Genomic DNA, 23,714 nt, shown 5'->3' with positions numbered 1-23,714 from the left:
TGTCACTTAAACCCTTTTTGCTCCAAGCCCTCGATATTTCCCTTTTAGAAATGTCAGCCCCTGCCTCTCTATCATTCTCTGCACATCCCTGCCAGAGAGAGGTGGAGAGACGGGAGAGTGTTTTCTGCTGGTGTTTCAGTCCGAGTGTATCAAAGGGTGCGTTCGGAAATGCGCACCGGGTGTGGTTAGGGTTAGGGGTTAGGGTTAGGTTTTGGCATAGTTTTACTGAGGTTAAGGTTAGGGTTAGGGTTGAGTTTAGGCATAGTTTTACTGAGGTTAGGATTAGTGTTGGGTTTAGGCACTCACTACACTGAGCACACACCCGGTGCGCATTTCCGAACGCACCCTTTGATACACTCGGACTGAAACACCAGCAGAAAACACTCTCCCGTGGAGAGACAGGCTGAGAGCATGCGTATCCCATGCTATCTGTTGAACAATTGATTTGGGCAGGCGAAGGAGGTCACATTGTTCAGTCTTCTGAACTGCTGTTATGTCATACAAAAAGAACAGCCTGTTGGTGTAAAAATTATTTGAAAACTTTTGTTACTAAATTAGTTACTTTGCAGATAAATTACAATGTTATAAAACATAATTAAACCACTTTAGCCATATTTTATACCTTGGCTATTTGAAAATAGCCGATCTACAAGCTCACAACGCATCGCATCGCGATGCGTTGTGCGTCTTTTACTTTTGGTACTTTTTGATGCCAATACTTGTGTACTTTTACTCAAGTACATTTTGAATTCTGGACACTTACTTGTAACAGAGTAAATACTCTGTTACAAGTAAGTGTCCAGAATTTGCAGTATTGATACTTTTACTTAAGTGAAGCATTTGAGTACTTTATCCACCACTGCGCACGTTACAGATACTGTAACTGATAACGTGCGATTCATTACAGCTGCGTCCACCTTGCACGTTGGGAGGTTTGAGCTATTCAGAGCATTCATTAACCCTTTTAGGCCTAGAATTATTGAATGCTTTAACTATTGAAAAATAGCAGATATACAAGCTCACAGCGCGGCACCGAGTGCCGCGCTGCGAGCTTGTAGATCTGCTATTTTTGAAAAATCGTGAAAATGTGTGCAAATATTTCAATATATATTTTTCAAAGCAAACTTTTGGAACTCAAATCTCTGCTTCTGGGGGTGGTCCCTGGAACAACATATTTTGAGATGGGGGTCTGCGGCCAAATAAAGGTAATTTTGGGGGTCCTTGACATGAAAACGTTTGAGAACCACTGATTCAGAGGAAGGATTTAGAAGTCGGGTCAAAGATCGGGTCAAAGATATTCAAAGACTTGCACACATTTTCACGATGTTTCAAAAATAGCAGATCTACAACCTCGCAGCGCGGCACTCGGTGCCGCGCTGCAAGCTTGTATATCTGCTATTTTTCAACAGTTAAAGCATAAAATAATGGTTAAAGTGGTTCAAATCTAACGTGACTCGGGCGGTATTTGAGGGTTAAGCGCTGCCAAGTCTTATCTGGGCCTTCATTGTTCTCCGATACACCAACCTCTACTCCTGTCCCCGAATTCTCCTTCAGGGAAACCTTGTGGACTATAAATGGTGGCTCTGTGTGCTGCTCTGTATCTGGGCAGAAAAAGAAGAAAAAAAACAAAAAACGCTGCATTCTCTTCTCTTCATTTCAAAACATTAGAATTGGGTTGCTATGCTGTGTGTACGCGTGGGTGCGTCAGTGCGCACGCGAGTGTGTGTGCGTGTGTGCGTGTGTGTGTGTGTGTGTGTGTGTGTGTGTGTGTGTGTGTGTGTGTGTGTGTGTGTGTGTGTGTGTGTGTGTGTGTGTGTGTGTGTGTGTGTGTGTGTGTCCATGAGCGTTGCATCGGAATGCCTCAACAGGGTATGATTGTGACAGCTGGCAAAAACACACGAAAAACGGTGAAAAGTGATGACTCATCACTAAACCATCGTTTTGTGGGTCCATTTCTAGCCCAAGGAAAGTTTTTTGTGCAAAACAAATGCTTGCAATGGATTCAGAATCATGACAAACCCCTAGTTAGACCCGTCACATCCTACTTAAAGTAGATTTCTTTTCTGGGTATTTTCCTCCTGTATAGAAAGTCGATGGGAGCCCAACTTGATATGGATAATTCTATGGGTAATTTTCAAAAATAAAGTTTGGTACCCAAGCTAAAATCCATCGTTAGGTCCTAAAGAAGCCTAAAAAAAAAGTTTGGCGCTTTTGTCCGCTTCGTTTCGATAATTTTGTTAAGCCAACCCACTACTACAAGCTCACAATGCGGTGCACTGTGGGGGGCGGGGGCGGGGGCGGGGGCGGGGCTCTCGATGTGGGTTCCTATAATGGAGAAAGCAATCGAGAGTGTTTGAGAGAGTCAGATCGTGTCAGTGTCACAGTGACTGATGTTAATCACTAATTAAGCGCCCGCTGAATCATGCTTTCAGCCGTTTGAAGTGGACCTAACAGCAACAGCACATTCATTATGATAACAGAAAGGTACAACAACAACACATCTATCAGAGTCAAGAGTCACTATGTTTGGCAGTTCATCAGCACAACCAAAGCGTAACGTGACTCACATGCTTTGGTTAAAAAGAACATTTTACAAATTGATGTTTAGATTTGATTGATTTTGTTGAATGGGTTCTTGGTTTACCAACGTTTTTTTTGGAGCTGTGTGGAACACAAGCTCCCTATACGTGGCCGTGTGTGTAGGTATGTGGGTGGGTATGTGGGTATGTGGGTCTGTGGGTCTGTATGTAGTAACCCTGGGTGACCAGAGAGGTGCTGTTGAGTCTAGCCTGCCCTGAGCATCAACTGCAATACACACACACACACACACACACACACACACACACACACACACACACACACACACACACACACACACACAGCTCCACTTCGAACAGAGGTTCGATTTTTTACTTCTATGCATTTGATGTATTACCTTGTGCTGCCCTTGCTTATTGTAAGTCGCTTGTGAGAGCGTCTGCTAAATGCCTAAATCAGGGGTCTTCAACGTTTTCAGGCCAAGGACCCCTTAGTCGACAGGAGATGTAGCAGAGACCCCCACAATCCATACATACCATATAGTTTTCAACGTTTGGCGGCACAATCATCAGTGTATTTTGGATTCATGTCAATTTGTGTTTTCAGATATTTAACCACTTGAATCGCCATACTTAATAAACGTGACATTTCACTCTGTACTTCACCTCTTTGCCCGAAAATAGCCGATCTACAAGCTCACAACGCCTCGCAGCGCGAGCCGTTGTGAGCTTGTAGATCTGCTGTTTTTGGCTAAAGTTCTCAGAATATGGACGCTAGGGTTCAAGTGGTTAATATGAAAAATCTGAAAAAAAAAGCTTCTATCACAAAAAGATTTGGAGGACCCCCTGTAGTAACTCTGAAGACCCCCTAGGGGTCCCGGACCCCCTGTTGAAGATCCTTGGCCTAAATTGTAAATTGTACAAAATAGCAATCTCTTCTAGCAAGCCTAAATTGGATTTAGACTGATCATGGCTCATGGAAGGGATACAGAATGGTTACAGAGACATCCAGACCTTCCAGCCAGATGGAACTGAATGTTTTGTAAAGCCTCATTTATTCCTTAGCATAAGACATTTTCTTTTCTTTCTTTCTTTTTTTTTCTTTTTTCCCCGTTATATCAATAACTTCCTCCCCACACACATTTCTGTGTGTTGTCAGTTGTCACTGCTGTTGTATCCTACTGACTCACCTGCCTGTGAGGAGCCCCCACCGGGAGGACGTAGGTCACTCTTTGCTGACAGTTGCCGCCCAGCCCGTAGGATGACATGCACTGACTATTAATTAGGGCATTAACCAAAAAGTCGACAAGTCAACTCAGTCGACTTCATTACAAGTCGACTCCCACCAGGGAAAGTTGAAACGTATTTTTTCATTGTTATTTTTTCCTCCATGTGTACGTGTGTACAGCATTCAAACAGTAGGATTGCTTATTGTCAAGGAAAGAATGTATCCTTTCCTTTTCCAACTGTGTTTTTTCAATTGAGCAAGGGTTTCGGGTTTGCCTCCCCCATTCACGCACAGTGTGATGACATCATCAAACAATAAAGTCGACTTCACCTCAACGTTTTACTGAGTCGAGTCGACTTCCAAAAATCACAAGCCGTTAATGCCTTACTAGTAACAATTAACCATTTGAACCCCAGACTGTGTGGTGGTGGGCAGCTACTTTACCACTGCACCACCCGAGCGCCTCCCTAAAAAAAAAAAAGTATTTTTAACTGGACAAAAAGGTGCCAAAGCATTACGTAGCTGTACGGAGACAGGAAAACACACGCAGGCAGGCACACACACACACGCAGGCACACACACACACACACACACACACACACACACACACACACACACACACACACACACACACACACACACACACACACACACACACACACACACAAACACACACACGTGTTAATAGAATATTCCATTCCACTCTGAATATTCTGAAATACATGCAAATACAGATCTAAATTGCCCAACATTAACACACTGTTATATACAGGTAACGTTGGTGCAAAATGTGTCCCCCACTGGGGGGGAGCCAACACTCGACTAAAGGCAAACATCCTTTGGACATTTGGAACATGTAGTGATAGTCCCATTGTGAGATCCACTGCTCACATCTAAAGGCAAATGGACACCTCGTTGAATGACTGTGTTGACAGAAATGACAGCTATTCAACTGGAAAGAAAAGTTGTTTTGTACTGGTAGCGGGGCCCGTGAATGACTGAGGTCAGGTAAAAATGGAAAGGGGGCAAATCTTTTTATATAGTTGAATAGTATAGGTTATCATCCTGCTATAGTTATTTCTGCAGTTCCTTCATCCTGTGGGTTGCAATATAGGGCCATTTTGAGACGCAAACAATTTCCCACCTTACGTTTTGCATTGTGCTTGAGCACGACAGCCATAATATACAGTTATTATCATTACATGATAGACATGGTTGTAATTCTAGATAGGAGAGTGTGACGGGCAGCGATACAGGAGGGGACGATAGCAATATTCAATTAATAAGAATGAGACTATTTTGAAGACAGATTAGTTTAGTATTTTTCTGTATAAAGCTTATATTTGATTGTCTCTGTGACCTTGGTTTCATTCATCCAACGTCGTCGTGGACACCATTCAGTATAAACAGATTTCTGCGTGAATGTCTGAACGTCTGCAATGACATCATTACTGACGCGCCGATTCTCTCCGTGTCCTCGAGGTCTCTCTTCTCCAAGGTCCTCGATAAGGCTTTCAAAAAGGCAGAGAATAACAGCGGAGGAAGAACAACACATCCTATTTAGGCACTTTTCGTATAGAGAAAAGCTCTACGTGCTGAGAGAGACAGAGAGAGGCAAAAACGCGGGGGAAAGACATGCACGCAACCTCTCGTATTGAGTGTTATTCCATATTCACGTCGATAAACAAAACACTCGTAGAGACCGACGGAGCTATTTCCAGTGGCACTCAACAGTCCGATGATTATGATTATAATCAATGATAGTGTGACGCTTGTGCTTCTCTGTGCCTCGTCCCACTGTTATGTTCATTTATAATGGCGACATTACTAACTCGTTCCGCTACATACATGCCTAACATTAATCCCTCACATGACGTTCATTCTAACGGGGACATATCTCCATTCCGACATGTCGCCACTCCGACAGTGACTTCTTATTCTCGGAGTGGCAACACTTCCATAGAGGTTAGGTTTAGGGTTAGGGATAGGGTTAGTGTCGGAATGGAGACATGTAACCCATTCTAACCTTGAGTCTCATTTATTCGTACAACTGTGTCCCGAAAATAGCCAACTTAAAAGCTCACAATGTGTCACGGTTTTGGCACAGGACACCATCCTGTGAGCCCCTGTCCTTTTACCCATCTGTGAAAAGTGCCCACTCAAGACCATGAATAAGTACAGAAAATAGCCAACCTCCAAGCACACAACGCGCGGCACGCGCCGCAGCGTGACGCGTTGTGTGCTGGGAGGTCTGCTATTTTCGATATTTTAACCAAAAGGCCCTTTTAGAAATTTCAGCCCGTGCTTCTCTAATATTTTCTACACTTCCCTGTTATTAACTATATGTGTCTGTCTGTACCTGTGTTTGTGTGGTGTGTGTTGTTGTTCAGGCGACGTACCGGCCGTTCCTGAGGCAAGTCCTGGAGGAGGTGTTTCACCCTGACAGACCCGAGTGTCCAGACATCGAGCACATGTCTGGAGGCCTCACCGACCTGCTGAAGACTGGCTTCAGCATGTTTATGAAGGTCAGATCCTACACACACACACACACACTTGTTGCGACCGCAGGGATCAGTTAAAGGAGGACTTCACCACTTTTCAACCTATCTCCATATAATAGGTCCTCACTAATGTTCATGATAAAATATCAAATTTTCTGTCTGGGTCAGGAGAGCTGTGGGTCGGTCAAATCCTTCCACTGGTGACATCATCAATGGGAAATGCAAGCTAATAGAAACTGCAGGCTTTCTATTCCTGAAAAGTTGCAATGTTCCATTGTTGCCATTGTTCTCGTGATAATATATATATATATATATACATTTTTTTTTTTCAAAAATATTGTTTAAAAAATCTGGCAAACGATGATGTCACCGGTGGAAGGATTTGACTGCTCTCCTATGAGACCCAGACTGAGTAGGAAAAAAATGTGCTATTTTATTATGAACATTAGTGAGGACCTATTATATGAAGACAGGTTGAAAAGTGGTGAAGTCCTCCTTTTTTAAGTGTTGCAATTGTGTCACGCTGTAACTCTTGCCTGTAATGCTGTTACTCTTGCCTGTAACGACACACACACACACACACACACACACACACACACACACACACACACACACACACACACACACACACACACACACACACACACACACACACACACACACTTTAGGTAAGTCTAAATTATAGTCAAATTAGTTGGCACTCCCTGCGGTCGCTACTCGACCTTGGGGAGTGTTACTTGTGTTACTATACTAGTGAGGACGGTGACATCTCGGTATTTCAACGTCCCATTAGTCCGACTAAGGGTTAGGGTTAGGTTTTAGAGTTAGGTTTAGGCATAGTTTTACTGAGGTTTGCCTAGCCCCAAAGGCAGAAATTTCAGATTTACAATAACATAATGTAAATATCTAGACCACATACCACAGACTTTTGACGGTCGTATGTTTGTTTGATTTGTGTTATATGTTCTTATTGGACGTTTCTGCGTCGTGTATCGGTCTGCGCCCTGTGTATGCAAATAGCACGTCCCATTCCATGCATATGATAGGCGTGTGTGCTGTGTAGCTGCGTGTGAATCCACGGAGAGGATTGGTGGGGTAACTTCACATGTCGGAGACGCTCCTCTTCTTTGCAGTATTCCGCCCGCCACCTGCCGACCAGGGTACACCTTCTTGATAAATCACACGTGGACGTGGACGCAAGCTGACTCCCGGGCTCTAGTTTAAGCTGGTTTCTACTTTACAATTGATAAATGGGTGCCTGTGTCAGTGTGTGTAGTACACACACACACGCGCGCACACACACACCAGGGACGTGCTGGCCATTGGGAAAAGCGGGACAACTGGCTTGTCACTTGTCATGATCTGAAATGGCAAATCTTTGAGTAGCAACAGCGCTATAGAGAGAGATCTCTCTCTATAGCGCTGCAATGAGGGCCTCTACAACCCTTTTTCCCTGGCTGAATCAGGGGCCCAGCACGTCCCTGACACCCACACACACACTCATTAATGCACCAGTGAGTGATACGGCACACGAGTCACCTCGGTCCGCAGTCACATGCACTCCCCTGCTCCCTTGAGAGTGCCGACCGCTGTGAGGAATGAATGGGCTGTCCTCAGCCGACACTGCTGTGTCCATTGTTTGAAGCTGACCCGATTTGACAGATACCTGACATCATGCGACCCACATCCACACATATTCCTGCCCTATTAATACATATAAAAGAAATCACACAAGCAGCTTTACAAATGCAAAGGAGTCAGATATAGGAGCCTGGGTGGGCAGTGCCGGCTCCAGGCAAAACTCAGCAGGGGCACTTTATATTTCCAACACCCCTAATGTACAGTATAACTAGTAAGACGCCTCAGGGCGACATGCGACGAGGTCGCACCATCTGGCCAGTGATGTATATCGGACCAGTTACCCATATATGGAGACCCATGCATGACAGTCAACAATGTTATGTCAAAACATGCCCATATATGGGCATTACCAAATATGGGTATTCCCAGATATGTCCTTAATATTGATGACATTGGGACAGGGATCTCCATATATGGGCATAAAACGTATGTTAATTAGTAAGCCAAGCAGGGCCTTGGCAAGTTAGGGCCTGGGTTTGATGCCTGGGGATCTCCATAGGTCGCAGTTTACCATGAGAAATGTCTCAGCTTGTCTGCGTGTAGACCTGAAGCCTTGAAGCTGTGTGTGTACATGTCTATGGGTTGGTTCCCTTGACACATCGCTATGACATCACAGGTGATATCACAGGTGACATCACCTTTTATGCCCATATATGAAGATTCCTGATGTCATCGATATATATCACTGGCCAGATGGCCAAGACATGGCCCATATCTGTGTAGCTGGTTCAGATAGGGATCTCCATATGGGCATAAAATATATTGTATGTTGTGATGTCATGGGAACCACTCTAACAGAATCCCTTTCATGCCCATTTATGGAGATCCCTGATGTCATCAATATTAAGCCCATATCTAACAGGACTTCATATGAGAATACCCATGTATGGCGGAAGACAGCCCATATCTGTGCGGCTGGTTCAGACAGGGTTCTCCATGTATGGGCATAAAAGGGATGTACTCTATACAGTACATGGATCTCCATATATGGGTAACTGGTCCGATATACATCACTGGTCAGATGGCCAAGAATTGGCGCGGTCGCATGTCGGCCTGAGGCGTCTTACTAGTATTTATCATTTTAAAAACTATTTAAAGCCGATCTACAAGCATACACCACAACACCTCTTATCGCGAGGCGTTGTGTGCTTATATATCGGCTAGTTTTGTGCCACAGTCTTGTATGATGAAGCAGGGCTTTACTTTACGAAAAAACATACAAATTCGAACCTTGGAGATACGAGGTTTCTGCCCGAAAGTGACGATATACTCAACCAACAAATACAATTATGTTGATCATTATAATGTCTTTATGTCACCATCTCCACGGCGGGGGGAAAAGAGAAAAGGCTGCTTCACTGCCAGGTGCGGCGTGGACCCTGCACAGCTCCTCTCTGAGCTCAGACAACTTAAAGGGGCCCCACCATGCTTTTCAAAATGTATATTTTATATAAATATTGGTCCATAATACGGTTTTATACAGGTTTTAGCCTAAACAACCACTTGGATATCTAAATTTCATGTTCTGACTGTCTCTAATTCCAAGCCATTTCAGATGCAATACCAAAATGCCCTTTGTTGGCAACGGGACGCTGTCTTTGGGCTAAAATTGGAACTATACAGAGACGATTAGCATGGTACCACGGTGTGAACCATGAAGAGTCAATCCAATTCAAGCCAATTTTAGTACCACTTTACCTCAAGGTTCCACCTCATATATATAGTCTCAATAGATTAGAATATAGCCTCCCAAAAAGTACCACCTCCATCTCGAGGGGGCCCAATAGGAAATCAGCCCCTTTGTGACATAAGCAAGGGGCCATTTTCAAAAGAGTACCGTTCAGACACGCCCATTCAGAAAACCACTGAAATGAAAGGCAAGGCTTACAGTTAATGAATGTTTTTGGGGGGACTGGAAGAGAGACAGGGAAGACCAAAAAACAAGAAGAAAAAAAAATAGAGACCTATTGTGTTTCATTCATTTATTTCACTCAACATTAGAAGAGCTTATGGCGGCGCTCGTGACCACTTGCGTGGAACTTCCTCAGAATAGCGTCTTTACATTCTCTTCAACATATTTGAAAGTGTCTCAAGTCCTTTTCAAAAACCAGCCGCTGTCTTGCCTTCGTCTTATAGTAACAAGTAAAACGCCCTAATGGCGATTAGCCACCGTCAGGTCAGAGCTTGGCGTTTTTGAGGCGATGCACAACGGTAACGTGATCCGCCTCATGTCAAGCATTCTTTCATCCTACCTTTTTTATCATGGCACTAATACCTGAAAAACTAAAACAACATATAAGAATTGAACTAAAACTACTAATGCGCTCGTAAAACAAAGTAAAACTGAAACCAAACTTAAAATCTAACAACAGCAAACGAAAACCAAGAAATATTTTAAAGCTAGAATAACTGGAGTGTGCAGTGCGAGTGCATGCTGTGCAGCCGAGCGAGAGAGAGAGGCACTATGACCTCATAAACAAAATGGACTTAAACGTGTGGCTGTGCTGGCCCCGGTTCACCATGGCAACACAAACAAACATACCGTGCAGTAACAAACGAGGCGAGGGGAGGTCTGCCACAGGGCACGTTGTACTCAGCACTTTGTGGTTGCAGTGAGTCGCATTAATACAGACCTTCACTAACGTAATGCTTCCCTTGGCAAGGACTCTATAGTGGCTACGTCTCTCCGTTCCACTTCAGAAGGACAGTTTATGTCCCCAGGGGCGTCACAAGGGAGGGGGGGGGGACTGAGTTATTAGGGCCCAAGGTGGAGGGGCCTGTAATTATTTTATACTTTAGCTATTGAAATTTGAAAAATAGCAGATATACAAGCTATTTTTTAAAAGTCGTGAAACTGTGTGCAAATCTTTGAATATATGTATTTTTTAGGCAAACATTTGTAACTCAAATTTTGCACACTTTTGGGGGGTTCCTGGAACTAAATATTTTGAGATGGAGGACTGTGGCCAAATACATATCGTTTTGGGCGTCCTTACATGAAAAGGTTTTTCACAAAACCTTTCGAAGGATTTGAAACATTCAAAGACTTGCACAAATCTTCACAATTTTTTTCAAAAATAGCAGATCTACAAGTGCCGCACTGCAAGCTTGTATACCTGCTATTTCTCAATAGTTAAAGTACCCAGGGCCCAGAATTTGGTGCAACACCCCTGTATGTCCCTATACGACATCCATTGGTGGCAGTTGCTCAGGAGGGTTAAGATGGGTTAAATGCAGCCGACAAATTCTAAATTTATTCATGTATTTAAATAATAAATAGTGCATAATAGCTATTTTTTATCCAAATCGGTTTACATAGATTTGTGCATTATATTCACACACACATTCATACACCAATGGCGGAGGAAAACATGCAAGCAACTGGGAGTCTTGCTCAAGGACACTTCGGCACTAACTCTGGTGTCTGCCAGTTCAACTCTCCGAGATTGAACTGGCAACTCTACCCCTGAGCCCATCGCTGAGCCACCCCACCCCCCGTATTAATGCAGAGACTCCTCGGGAGTCTGTAAATGTGTGATGACTGAGCACTAATGTGATGCTGGCATAGGCAAGGATGCCCTATGCATCTTCTCTCCAATCCACTCTAAAAAGGTGTTGGTCGTCAACAAGCCCTAGGCTTGTTTGGGACATTCGGGGCAGGGTATGTGAGCCTTGGACAGCGCACTATGCAGGAGTATTGTATCATTCCCAGGGGAGTTTTTTTGCATTCACCCAGCAGTTTCATTGATTGTCCAAAGTGAAGGGAGCGTAGGTCCACCAGGCTCAGGAATCGAACGCAGGACTACCGTCAGGCATCAGAGCCTATACTGTACGCCAGGGGTCTTCAACAGGGGGTCCGGGACCCCTAGGGGGTCCTCAGAGTTACTACAGGGGGTCCCCCAAATCTTTGTGTGATAGAAACGTTTTTTTCTCCTGTTTTACATTAACCACTTAAACCACTTAGTGTCCATATTCTGAGAACTTTAGCCAGAAATAGCAGATCTACAAGCTTTGCCAGAGAGATTTGGTGTAGAGGGGAAAAAGAGCAGGCTAAGTACAGAGTGAAAGGTCAAATGTATTAAGTATTGACGGTTCATATGGTTAAATATCTGAAAACACAAATTGACATGAATCCAAAATATACTGATGATCGTGCTGTCAAACAATGAAACCATATTGAATCTATGAAAAGGTTGTGGGGGTCCTTGCGTCATCTCTCTCTCAACTAAGTGGTCCTTGGCCTGAAAACGTTGAAGACCCCTGCTGTACGCGCCTTCACCACTCAGCTATGGACCCTCCTCCAGATGGCTTTTTGATGAGTCCTCGTGGGGAGATGTCAGGGCTTACCGTAAGTGTCTTTCTCAGGTACACTTGGACACTTAGATGGGCGGAACGAGGGTCAAAGCGGTGACCCTATGAATGATTCCCAGTAGGCTCAGTGGTAGTAGATTGTACTGTAGAGATGTGTTGCTGAATAAAGAACATTTGTGCATTATATTCACACACATACATACACCGATGGCGGAGGAAAACATGCAAGCAACTGCGAGGCGCACCGCGAGGCGTTGTGTGCTTGTAGATCTGCTGTTTTCAGTACTTTTGTGCGATGGCCTTTTATGATGAAGCAGGGCTTTGCTTTGCGAAAAGATTTACAAATTTGAAACTTGGAGATACAAGGTTTCTGCCCGACAGTGACGATATGATGGATGGATGGAGAGAGAAGCCGCTTTCCAATCCGAGGGGTTCGCACTTTGAAGTGCGCATTTGAAGGGCTATGACGTCACTGGGCCGCGCCTAATAGCAATCTACAAGCTCACAATGCGTTGCGTTGCGACGCATTGTGAGCTTGTAGATCTGTGACCAGTGACGTCATAGCCCTTGAAATGCGCACTTCAAAGTGTGAATCCCTCGGATTGGAAAGCGGCTAGAGTGTGTGTATTTGGAAACGTCTGAAGGGTATATTTCCTTGAATTGTCCCCTACAGTAGTAAGCCTGCATACATTATTGTCATGGCTAGAATGACGTCTTGAATAGTAATCTAACTCATCACCAGGAAATGACTTCCTTCCCAGCAATTCTCTAAGCACTAGACATATTGATTGACATGAATAGTAATTTAACTTGGCTGTCGTCTCATGTCGTCTCAAGTACCAAGAAATCTTTTGAAATAAAATGTTGCCAGCCAATCATCAAGGACGATGACACACGAAAGAAGAAGGACTCCACCAGGAAATGACTCTCTTCCCGGCAGTTCCCTGCGCACTAGACATATTGATTGACTTGGTCAATTGTACTGTTAAAGCTAAACATATCATGACCCTCGACCTGACATGGTCTTAACAAAGAAGGGCTAAACTAATTGTATTTTTACCCCTTTAGACTGGGAACACATTATTACGCATTATTTTGTGCTTTAACTATTGAAAAATAGCAGATATACAAGCTCACAGCGCGGCACAGAGTGCCGTGCTGCGAGCTTGTATATTTGCTATTTTTAAAACAATCTTGAAAATGTTTCTTTGAATATTTCAAATCCTTCTAAGGTTTTTAGAAAAACCTATGTTTCCCATCTCAAAATATGTATTTCCAGGGACTCCCCCAGAAGCAAAATTTGAGTTACAAATATTCGCCATATATTCAAAGATTTGCACACGTAATTAAGGCCCCTCCACCTTGGGCCCTAGTAACTCAGTCCCCCCCTTGTGACGCCCCTGCGCACTAGACATATTGATTGACATGAATAGTAATTTAACTCATCACCAGGAAATGACTCCCTCCCTTCCCGGCAGTTCCCTGCGCACTAGACATATTGATCGACTTTGTCATTATTGTACTGATAGAGCTAAACAAATCATGACTCTCGACCTGACATGGTCTTGACAAAGAGGGGCAAACTAACTGAACTGATATTAGCTGTAATCATTCTGCGATGCCTGATCTGTACTGGATGTCATTGTCTCCACCAGCCGAAAGGCATGGGAGAGACTGTTTTCGTCTTGTGCGTCCGTGCGTGTGTGCGTCCGTCCATCCGTCCGTTACCAGCTAATCTCCGGCACCGTTGGCCCGGTCACTGCCAAACTGTTCACACACACTCCCTGGATACCAATTCAGAACCTCTGCCCCAATTTCTTTACACAGGCCTGTTCTAGCGCCACCAGGAGGCCGATTTTTGCAAAACTAACTTTTGCCAGTACTCCTACAGATTTTGTCCAAAAGTCACGCAAATCGGTAGACAGTATATTCGACATGGATCTGTCTGATCTGTCTATATTCCATCCTGATTGGCTAAAACTGGCTTCCAAAGTTTGCAGGATTGGTCCGTTTTGAATACAATGCCTGAAATGAACGCAGTGTGCGATTTTGCTGAAATTGTGCATGCACATTCCCAATAGGCCGAGGAATAAATGTCACTTAAAAAAATCTAATCAGCCTCATGGTGTCGCCGATTCGTGTTTTTACCTATAACTCCACTGATCAGTGTACAACTTCGTATGTGCACTCCCTAGAGGCCAAGGAAAAACCTTTGCCCTGCATTTTTCATATCTGCCTTTTATAGCGCCACCAGGAGGCCGACTTATGTAAAACAATTTATTTTCCCATTCTTCCTCGAGATTTTATCCAAAAATAATGCAAATCGGTACACAGTATCTCTATTAGTCATGTGATCAAGACAGATCTGTCCAATATTTCATATTCCATCCTAATTGGCTAATATTGGTTTCCAAAGTTTGCAGGATTGGTCCATTTTTAACAAAATTGCTTAAATACTTGTCTCGTTTATAATAGTATATATTCCGCCCAGACATTCGCTAATTTCTTCTTCTTTCGTGTATCATCGTCCTTGATGATTGGTTGGCGACATTTTATTTCACAAGATTTCTTGTTACCTAGGGGAGGCCATGAGGTGGATGTCGTCTTCTCCCCCTTGCTGACGTCGGCCTAGGCAGGGCACTCACCTTCTGCATGAAGGGCATATGCACTAACCACTGCTCCAACGTTTCGCTAAATTAATAGTTAGACTCGAAATACTCAAGGACAAATACCTCAACATTTTACTTAGTTATACTATGCAACTTTTTCGATTAAACAAATCTTAAATTTGATCTAACTATTAAAATCGCTAAAGTTTTAGAACACCCACTCAATTAATTTCGGCAAAATTAATTTTCGCGGCAAAATTAAGTCATCATACACTACCGGCCAATCACAGCGCGGATCATACACTGCCGGCCAATCACAGTGCGTCTTGCTGTCTAATCAGGAAGTTGCTGCCTCAACATAACAACAGCATTTACTCTGGTGTAGGAGTCCGTAACTCCCGAACGCCTGGTCGTAGAGGGACGCGAGACCCCGGCCGAAAAAAGCAGACGCGACCGCGGTTTGCTATACCGCTACTGACCAGTAGTTGAGCAACTTACACACTATAGCTTTAAGTAAATGTACTTAGTTACTTTCCACCACTGCATGCATGCCAACGACAGTGCTGGAACCTCCCTCCTGGCACGGTCCAAACCCCAGACTTGCAAGCCAAACAGTGGTAAACAGCAAACACACTGGAGGTTCTGTGGTTAAAAATAGAACTTTTATTGGGCCGTTATACGTATATATTGTTTTACAGCCTTTAGGGTGTGCACAGTACAGGGCTCTCCAGGGTCAGGTTTATAGCAAAGAGCCAGTCTGTCTGACTTGGCGGTTTTTGTAGGCCAAGGAGGTTCCTTGCTCGCGTAAAAAAAAAAAAAGCAGGCCACTGTTACACAACTGGTGTAATTGGCCTTTGCGAGGCAGCCGGGTGTTTTAAGCAGGGCCAGATGTGAGTTAATCAGTGGGGCAGATAGAGATCTGGGCTCTGTGGTGGATATGCGTTACAGCCTCTGTCCCCCTGGTCGGCACACTAACCCTCCCCAAACCGCAATATCCTCTCCCACTCTCTGCTCCCCCCGAGGGCCCTTTCACAGTCTGGTCAAATCCTGAGCCTTCATTCAACTCTGAGTGGTCTACAGATACAACCATGGTTACTAGTCCAGGCGTTTCGGGCAGTATTTTGATGGAATCGTGCACTTTATGAAAGAAGCATGGAATTTGGCACACAGTTAGAACATGCCATATGGAACATTTTTGGCTATAGGGGCATCGCAGATTTGTCATGGGAAACTTGTGGGAGCCAATCAAAGTTGGGCTCTCAATCTCATAGACTTTACTCTGGAGTAAAATAATACAAAAAATAAATATGCTTTAAGTAGCATGTGAGGGGTCAAACTAGGTGTTTTTCTGGATTCTGAATCCAATGCAAACATTTGTTTTGCAGGAAAAACATTCCTTGAGCTAAAAACTGACCCCATAATTTGGCAGTAAAACTATGATTTAGTGATGAGTCATCACTTTTCACAGTATTGTGGCGGACGTTTCTTGGAAAGGAATGTTTTTCGTGCAAAACAAATGCTTGCATTGGATTCAGAATCCCGAAAAATACCTAGTTTGACCCCTCACATGCTACTTAAAGCATATTTATTTTTTGTATTTTACTCTATAGTAAAGTCTATGAGAGCCCAACTTTGATTGGCTCCCACAAGTTTCCCAAGACAAATCTGCGATGCCCCTATAGCCAAAAATGTTCCATATAGCATGTTCTAACTGTGTGCCAAATGTCATGCTTCTTTCATAAAGTGCACGATTTTTGCCTGAAACGCTCTGACTATACATGATGTATCTATGTATGTCCACGGAGTTAACGAATGGATGAATTAACGGTGAGGATTTTACAGTGTAGAGTAGGGCATTCACCAAATATTCGAATATCAAAGTCACTATTCGACGCTGTTCACCGAAGTCGAATATTCGCTTTTTTTTTGTCTTCTCTTTAAAAAAAAATATATAGTTTATAAAGCTTGACTAGATAGGAAGTCATAAGAATGAGTTGTCATTGCCCATGGTGGATGAATTTGTAAATGCTCTATACCAAGGGGTTCTCAAACCTTTTTAGGCCATGACCCCCAAAATAAACATATTTGAACTGGGGACCCCCACACAAGCACTTGGAATAGTAGGTATTACATTTAATGTGACTCGGTTCCGCAGATAAATATTGTGAAAATAGCATATCTACATGCTCACAATTGCGAGGCGTTGTGAGCATGTAGATCAGCTATTTTCACAATGTTCGCCTCTTGCTTACTTAATATTTGACAGTTTGGCCAGTCCTGTCGAATATTCGACTATCCAAATACTTTGAAGTTGAATAATTCGAATACTAAAAATCACTATTCGTGAATGCCCTAGTGTAGAGTGCACACATACACGGGCGGGCCAATATCAGAGCATACAGTGTGTGTTCTGTAGTCCCTGATTTGCCTCAGATCTGGGGCTTTCTTGGCTAGCTGCAAAAAATGAAACAGAGTGGATGATAACCATCACCGCAGTGGTGAGCCATGCCGTTCCGCGCCACGCCGATCCCGTGTTTCCACCATAGCGAGAGGACGGGTGAGTGAAGTGTTTGAAAAACTACCATGACGTCAACGTGCATTTACGCAACGGTTATGTGTCTATGTGAGCCGCGTCTGCCCGTGTGCGACAGTTGACAACACAACAACGGAACGCTGCGCAAAACCCTAATGGAAAAGCAACTTGTGATCACAGCCCACCACCACTTAGAAACACTGGCCAAGGGGCTCTGAGAAACACAATGCTTATTGGAATCCTTCTCAAAGCATAACAAAGTGTATAAAAACGAGCAGGTGTGATCCTCTGGATGCCTTTGTGTTTAGGCAGTGGTGCTCAGCTGTGTACAACGAAGTAAAAAACAAGAAAAAAGTGGAAAAAATCACACCAAGTGTGAAGTGAGTGGTGCTTTTCATGAGTTCATTGTGGGCCCACTTAGTTGTCCCATCCACATTTTTTGGCAGTTATCTTTGCTTGTACGCGTCTCGTTAACAATTTTTATACTTTTAGATTTTTTTGTGAAAAATGTTGTGTTTGCATTGTATGTAATGTCTTAATCATGTTTTTGTACTGTATGTAATGTTAATTATGTATTTAGGACCCCCTCTAAAGTGAGATGCTGCATCTCAAGGGGAAATCCTCTCAATAAATTCTGACCAAAATTCTGACCAAATTGATTGAGTGGTGATATAAACATATAGTAGACAGGTTTTAGTTACCAGACTTGACAGAAAAGGTTGTAAGACCGCCAACAGGGCAAACGTGCTCCTGCAATTGCAGTCAGCGACGTGGTGGAAAAAGTACTCAAGATTTTTTAAGTCGACAATCCCATCTGCCGTCTGTATTCTGCACCTGTGCATGTTGCCACAGAATTGGGATGTGTACATTTTGTGCGTGTTTTCAGCAAGCCCACGCAGTTTCTTCGGGAACCGCATTTCTAATTTCTGGTGGCAACTTTAGTTTTTTTACAACAAGGGTTCATATTTTAGAGAAAAGAAAAGATGGGTGTTAAAATGTTTTCGTTTACTTCTTTCTATCATTTGAGTTGGGGGCATGCATGCAAGTGTCTAAATATGTATTTTTAGACACAATAATAAGCCCATTCCCAAGATGCACTGCAATCTTTCATGGGCAGAAGTGACTTATGGGGGCCGGTGTAAATAGTAACAGAGGCATTGCCGGCTTATTGTGTCTAAAAATACATATTTAGCCACTGAAATCAAAATACTAAAATCGCTAAAACAATAGAAAGCAGTAAATGAAAACATTTTAACACTCATCTTTTCTTTTCTCTAATTACAATCTAAAATATGAAAAAAGTAGTCCTTTAAGTGTCCCGCGAAGGTTGGCCAATGAGCGTACGTACGTATGTGTCTCCACTCTCCAGTATTGCAAAGCAAAACATGGGCCACTGAGTGCACTGACATCCTAAAAGCAACTTTTAAACGGTCAGGATATGCCAGCGGCGCTGCTTAGACATTTCTACCTGAGAGCATTTGTTTTAAACAATTTATAACAAAGTATACAGAGTGGTAGTTAGAGTGGAGTGTTTGGCATATGGCCGTACACCATTTGCACTCGGAGTCCCTGTGCAGCATTATGGGCAGGTACTGAGCGCAGGGGCGTCACACCAAATTCTGGGCCCTGGGTACAAGGATTCACTGCGGGCCCCCCATGAATGTTAACTATTGAAAAATAGCTTGTAGATCTGCTATTTTTGAAAAATTGTGGAAAAAGTGTGCAAGAAACCCATGTTTCCATGTCAGTGATGCTCAAACCTTTTCATGTGAAGGACCCCCAAAATGATATGAATTTGGCCACGGACCCCCATCTCAAAATATTTAGTTCCAGGGACCCCCCCGGAAGCCAAATTTGAGTTACAAATGTTCGCTTAAAAAATACATATTCAAAGAGTTGCACACAAATTTAACGACTTCAAAAAATAGCAGATCTACAAGCTCGCAGCGCGGCACTCGGTGCCGCGCTGTGAGCTTGTATATCTGCTATTTTTCAATAGCTAAAGTTACTAGGGCCCCTCCACCTTGGGCCCTAGTAACTCAGTCCCACTTTCCTACCCCTTGTGACGCCCCTGACTGAGCGTCCTTGTTTAGACAGAGCTACGCATGAGCAGACGCCGCGGCTCCTTCACTTTGGCGCGAGCCCCCGAAAAAACTCTCATTAGCGCTGCCAAAGCTCCAGCATTATGTCTGACACAAAGGCCAGGCGTCAGCCAGCGGCTTGCTTTTAGCGCGCGCACACAAAGGGTATGAGTGGTCTGCTGCTCTGTTATCCTTTTGAGGTGTCTGTCGGTGTCCTCGTCCTGCTGGGGATCAAATAATATTTTCCTCTTCAGACACGTCTGAAGAGGAAAATATTCCTCTTCAGACGTGCCCCCTTGCCCCCCCCCCCCCCCCCCCCCTCTCATTCTTGTGTTACACCCAAGGACCAGACACCAGTTCCTTTCACTCCACAAGAGCTAGTAGCTCTATGACCAGTTCACACAGTTCAGTTTAAAATGAACTTGTTTCATACTTCACAATTATGAATTTTAAAACGTCCACAGACTATAGACTCGCAGACAGAGAATTTATTTTTTAGCCAATTTGGGCCTGGAACCCCTGTACGTAACTATAGCTTTCGATACAGGAACCCCTTTTGGGCTAGTAGTTGCTGTATACATAATAGCAAAATAATGTTTTTGTAATGTTTGAATAAATATGTTTTAGTTTTTTTTTTCTCCAGAAAACTAAGCGGGTTGAAAGCCAAGAAAAGTGTAAATGTGAGTACGTTTACCACAACGTGTAGCACTATGCAGTAAGTCAGTGTTTCTCAAAGTGGGTTCCTTTATGGGGGTCTAAATTGACCCATACAAGTCTGTATAACTCTGACAGAACACAAATGGAACCAAATGGACCCGTTAGGGTCCATTTGGTTCCATTTGTGTTCTGTCAGAGTTAAGGGGGAGACCTTGAAATGTAAAAGTTTGAGAACCACTGCAGTAAGTGAAACAAGGTGCGGTGAAGCTAGCGTGTACTGTAAATGCAATGGACATTTTGTTTAGCTTTTTTGAACGCCCCTGCCTTTATCAATGTGCTGCATGAGTGACTACATGGATTTTCAGAAAATGTGCACTGACATTTTTGGCGATGTGAGGTCCCGCTGTTTAGACTGAAACACGCACAGCTGATTATAGCAGCGAGCCGCAGTGTGCTGCTATCACATGACCTCAAGTACAAGTCCATCTCAAACTGCCTTCTCTGGTCTCGTGACAACTTAACATGGATTAGAGCAATGGTCTTCAACAGGGGGTCCGGGACCCCTAGGTGGTCCTCAGAGTTACTACAGGGGGTCCTCCAAATCTTTGTGTGATGGAAACCTTTTTCTCCTTTTTTATATTAACTACTTAAAACTTAGCGTCCACATTTTGAGGATACTTTAGCCAAAAATAGCTGATCTACAAGCTCGGCTATTTTCGGCAAAGAGCTTTGGTGTAGAGGGGGAAAAAGAGCAGACTAAGTACAGAGTGAAAGGTCAAGTTTGTCAAGTATTGTGTGGTTAAATATCTGAAAACACAAATTTACATGAATCCAAAATACACTGCTGTCAAACAATGAAACTATATGGAATCTATGAACAGGTTGTGGGGGTCCCTGCTTCATCTCTCTCAGCTAAGGGGTCCTTGGCCTGAAAACATTGAGGACCCCTGGATTAAAGCAAAATGAAATCTCACAACTGAAAATGTTCATATGACCAAGACCTAGTGTAAATGTGCGATTTGTGAAACAGTGTGAAAAGAGGCCACACAATACACAATATGTATATTATATTAATTAATATGAATTAATATTAATCACTAATATTGTTCCTGCTGTGTGCATATTGCCAAGCAGGTGAGGAAATCACAGACTGAGGGCGAGGCTTTAACCTCTGATTTTAAATGAAATATCCAAGACTATTAGGATGCTTCTGAGCATGATGGTAGTTTGACCACTTAAAATTGCACAATAATGATATGATATGATATTATCGTTGTCGGGTGGAAACCTTGTATGTCCAAAACCGTTCGTTTTGCATTTATCATTTAAAAAAATGATTTAAACTAGTGAAAACAGCCGATCTACAAGCACACAACGCCTCGCGGTGCGAGGCGTTGTGTGCTTGTAGATCTGCTGTTTTCACTACTTTAGTGCGACGGCCTTGTATGATGAAGCAGGGCTTTACTTTGCATTTAAACACTCGTGTCATAACATAGAAAACAAAAACAAAATGACGTACATAACAAAGGAAGAATCTGTCTACAAGCACCTAGCCTCGGAAACCCAGGCTTCTTTTGGCGATCGGAAGAAAAAGAAGCCTGGGCGATCGCGTTATGATCACTGTTGGAGGAAGTGTAGAATTTCCCTAACCAATCAGAGTGCAGAGAACGTCGCACCAAATGTGTTGACGTCATGACGCAGAGCAGAGGAGCAGAGGGGGGTGGGGGGAGGAGAACACATGCTATTGGTCAGAGCCTTGCGGAGAGATTCGCCGCGCCCGCCCATCTGCCTACACTAAACTGTCCGCGTTAGAGTGACTAGCACCAAAAGATCTGGTTCTCGATCTCCAGACGGCGAAGGAATATATCGCTTTAAAGGGATATTTCACTTTAAAAAAAAACTTTGGTCATTTTGTGACCACCCTGACCAGTTTTGAATTTGCTTCATTCAGTATTTAGATATTTGATGTAAATGTAATCAGGCCCTCCCCGTCCAGGGCCGCTCCCCACACACACCCATTGTAGCTTCAAACTCCATTTTAACCATGATAGACACATTAAAAACACAAATTATTTTTTTGGTGACTCATACTACCCTCCTAATACGTGAGTAGGCCGTGTTTTTTCGATAACTTTTTTCATTTATTGCCTCCACCAGCCGAAGGCATGGGGGAGAGTATGTTTTCCCCTTCGTCCGTCCGTCCGTCCGTCCGTCCGTCCGTCCGTCCGTCCGTGCGTCCGTATGTGTGTGTGTGTGTGTGCGTGCGTGCGTGCGTGCGTGTGTCCTCGCAGTTTGTTGTTACCACGTAATCTCAAAGTTTGTAGGATTGAGCCGTTTTGAACAAAATGCCTCAAATCCCAAACGCAAAGTGCAATTATCATGAAATCGGGCACACACGTTCCCAGTAGGTTGAGGAAGAAATGCCACTTCAAATTTTTGAAACCAGCCTCATGGTGGCGCTATAACAGGGTGATTTGTGGTTTTACCTATAACTCCACCGATCAGTTTCAAACTTTGTAAGCGCACTCCCTAGAGGCCAAGGAAAAACCCTTTCCCTGCTTTTTTCACATCAGCCTTTTATAGCGCCACCATGAGGTCGATGTTTGCAAAACACATTTCTGTACACTACTCTTACAGATTTTGTCCAAAATTCCTACAAATCGGTAGGCAGTATCGTCATGTGATCGACATGGATCTGTCCGATTTTGCATATTCCATCCTGATTGGCTAAGATTGGCTTCCAAAGTTTGTAGGATTGAGCCGTTTTGAACAAAATCCCAAACGCAAAGTGCAATTATCATGAAATCGGGCACACACGTTCCCACTAGGCCGAGGAACAGCCTTTTATAGCGTCACCATGAGGCTGTTTTTTAACAAACACATTTTTTTACACTGTCTCTGAAGCTAACTTGTCCACTCACCTTGGATTGTGTTTGACCCCGCTCATTCATAACCACCTAATTCAATACCACCCTATGCACACCCACAACCAACCTACCACACCTGGTGGAGACCTGTGCTCGGAAGAGCACTGCTTCTAGTTTTTAATAATTATTTGGGAAAATGGAAAAATGAAATACAAAAAATAATTATTGAAAATAAATGAAAAACAGGCCGAAAAACACGGCCTGCTCACGTATTAGGAGGATAATATGAGTCACCAGAAAAATATTGGGTGTTTTTAATGCATCTATCATGGTGCCATGGAGCTCTACCACACACAATGGGTGTGTATGTGGAGGAGCCCTGAGGAGGAAGGCCTGATAACATTTACATCAAATATCTAAATATTGAATGAACCAAATTAAAATCTGTCCAGGCTCACTCTCTGCTCACAATAGGGCATTCACGAATAGTGATTTTTAGTATTCGAATTATTCTACCTCAAAGTATTCGAATAGTCGAATATTCGACAGGACTGGCCAACCTGTCAAATATTAAGTAAGCAAGAGGAGAACATTGTGAAAATAGCCGATCTACATGTGAGCATGTAGATCTGCTATTTTCACAATATTTATCTGCGGAACCGAGTCACATTAAATGTAATACCTACAATTCCAAGTGCTTGTCAGGGTGGGAGTCCCCAGTTCAAATATGTTTATTTTGGGGGTCACTG

At 43.4% G+C, this 23,714-nt stretch overlaps 1 protein-coding gene across 1 annotated transcript in view; it reads left to right on the top strand.

Moving 5' to 3' along the window:
• The window catches only part of LOC308289225 (sec1 family domain-containing protein 2-like), a gene marked incomplete at its 5' end in the record, with an annotated part of 199,475 nt that overhangs the window by 159,643 nt on the left and 16,118 nt on the right, over positions 1 to 23,714 (top strand). The window contains one exon of the mRNA XM_080730851.1: positions 6,156 to 6,290. Coding sequence (XP_080586977.1) covers positions 6,156 to 6,290 — 135 coding nt within the window. The remainder of the gene's footprint in view (positions 1 to 6,155; positions 6,291 to 23,714) is intronic.

Source organism: Nannobrachium achirus (genome assembly GCF_963921795.1).
Source record: "Nannobrachium achirus genome assembly, chromosome: 1".
Lineage (NCBI taxonomy): Eukaryota > Metazoa > Chordata > Actinopteri > Myctophiformes > Myctophidae > Nannobrachium > Nannobrachium achirus.
The sequence above is the reverse complement of the archived record's forward strand: the minus strand, read 5'-3'. Positions and strand labels throughout refer to the sequence as shown.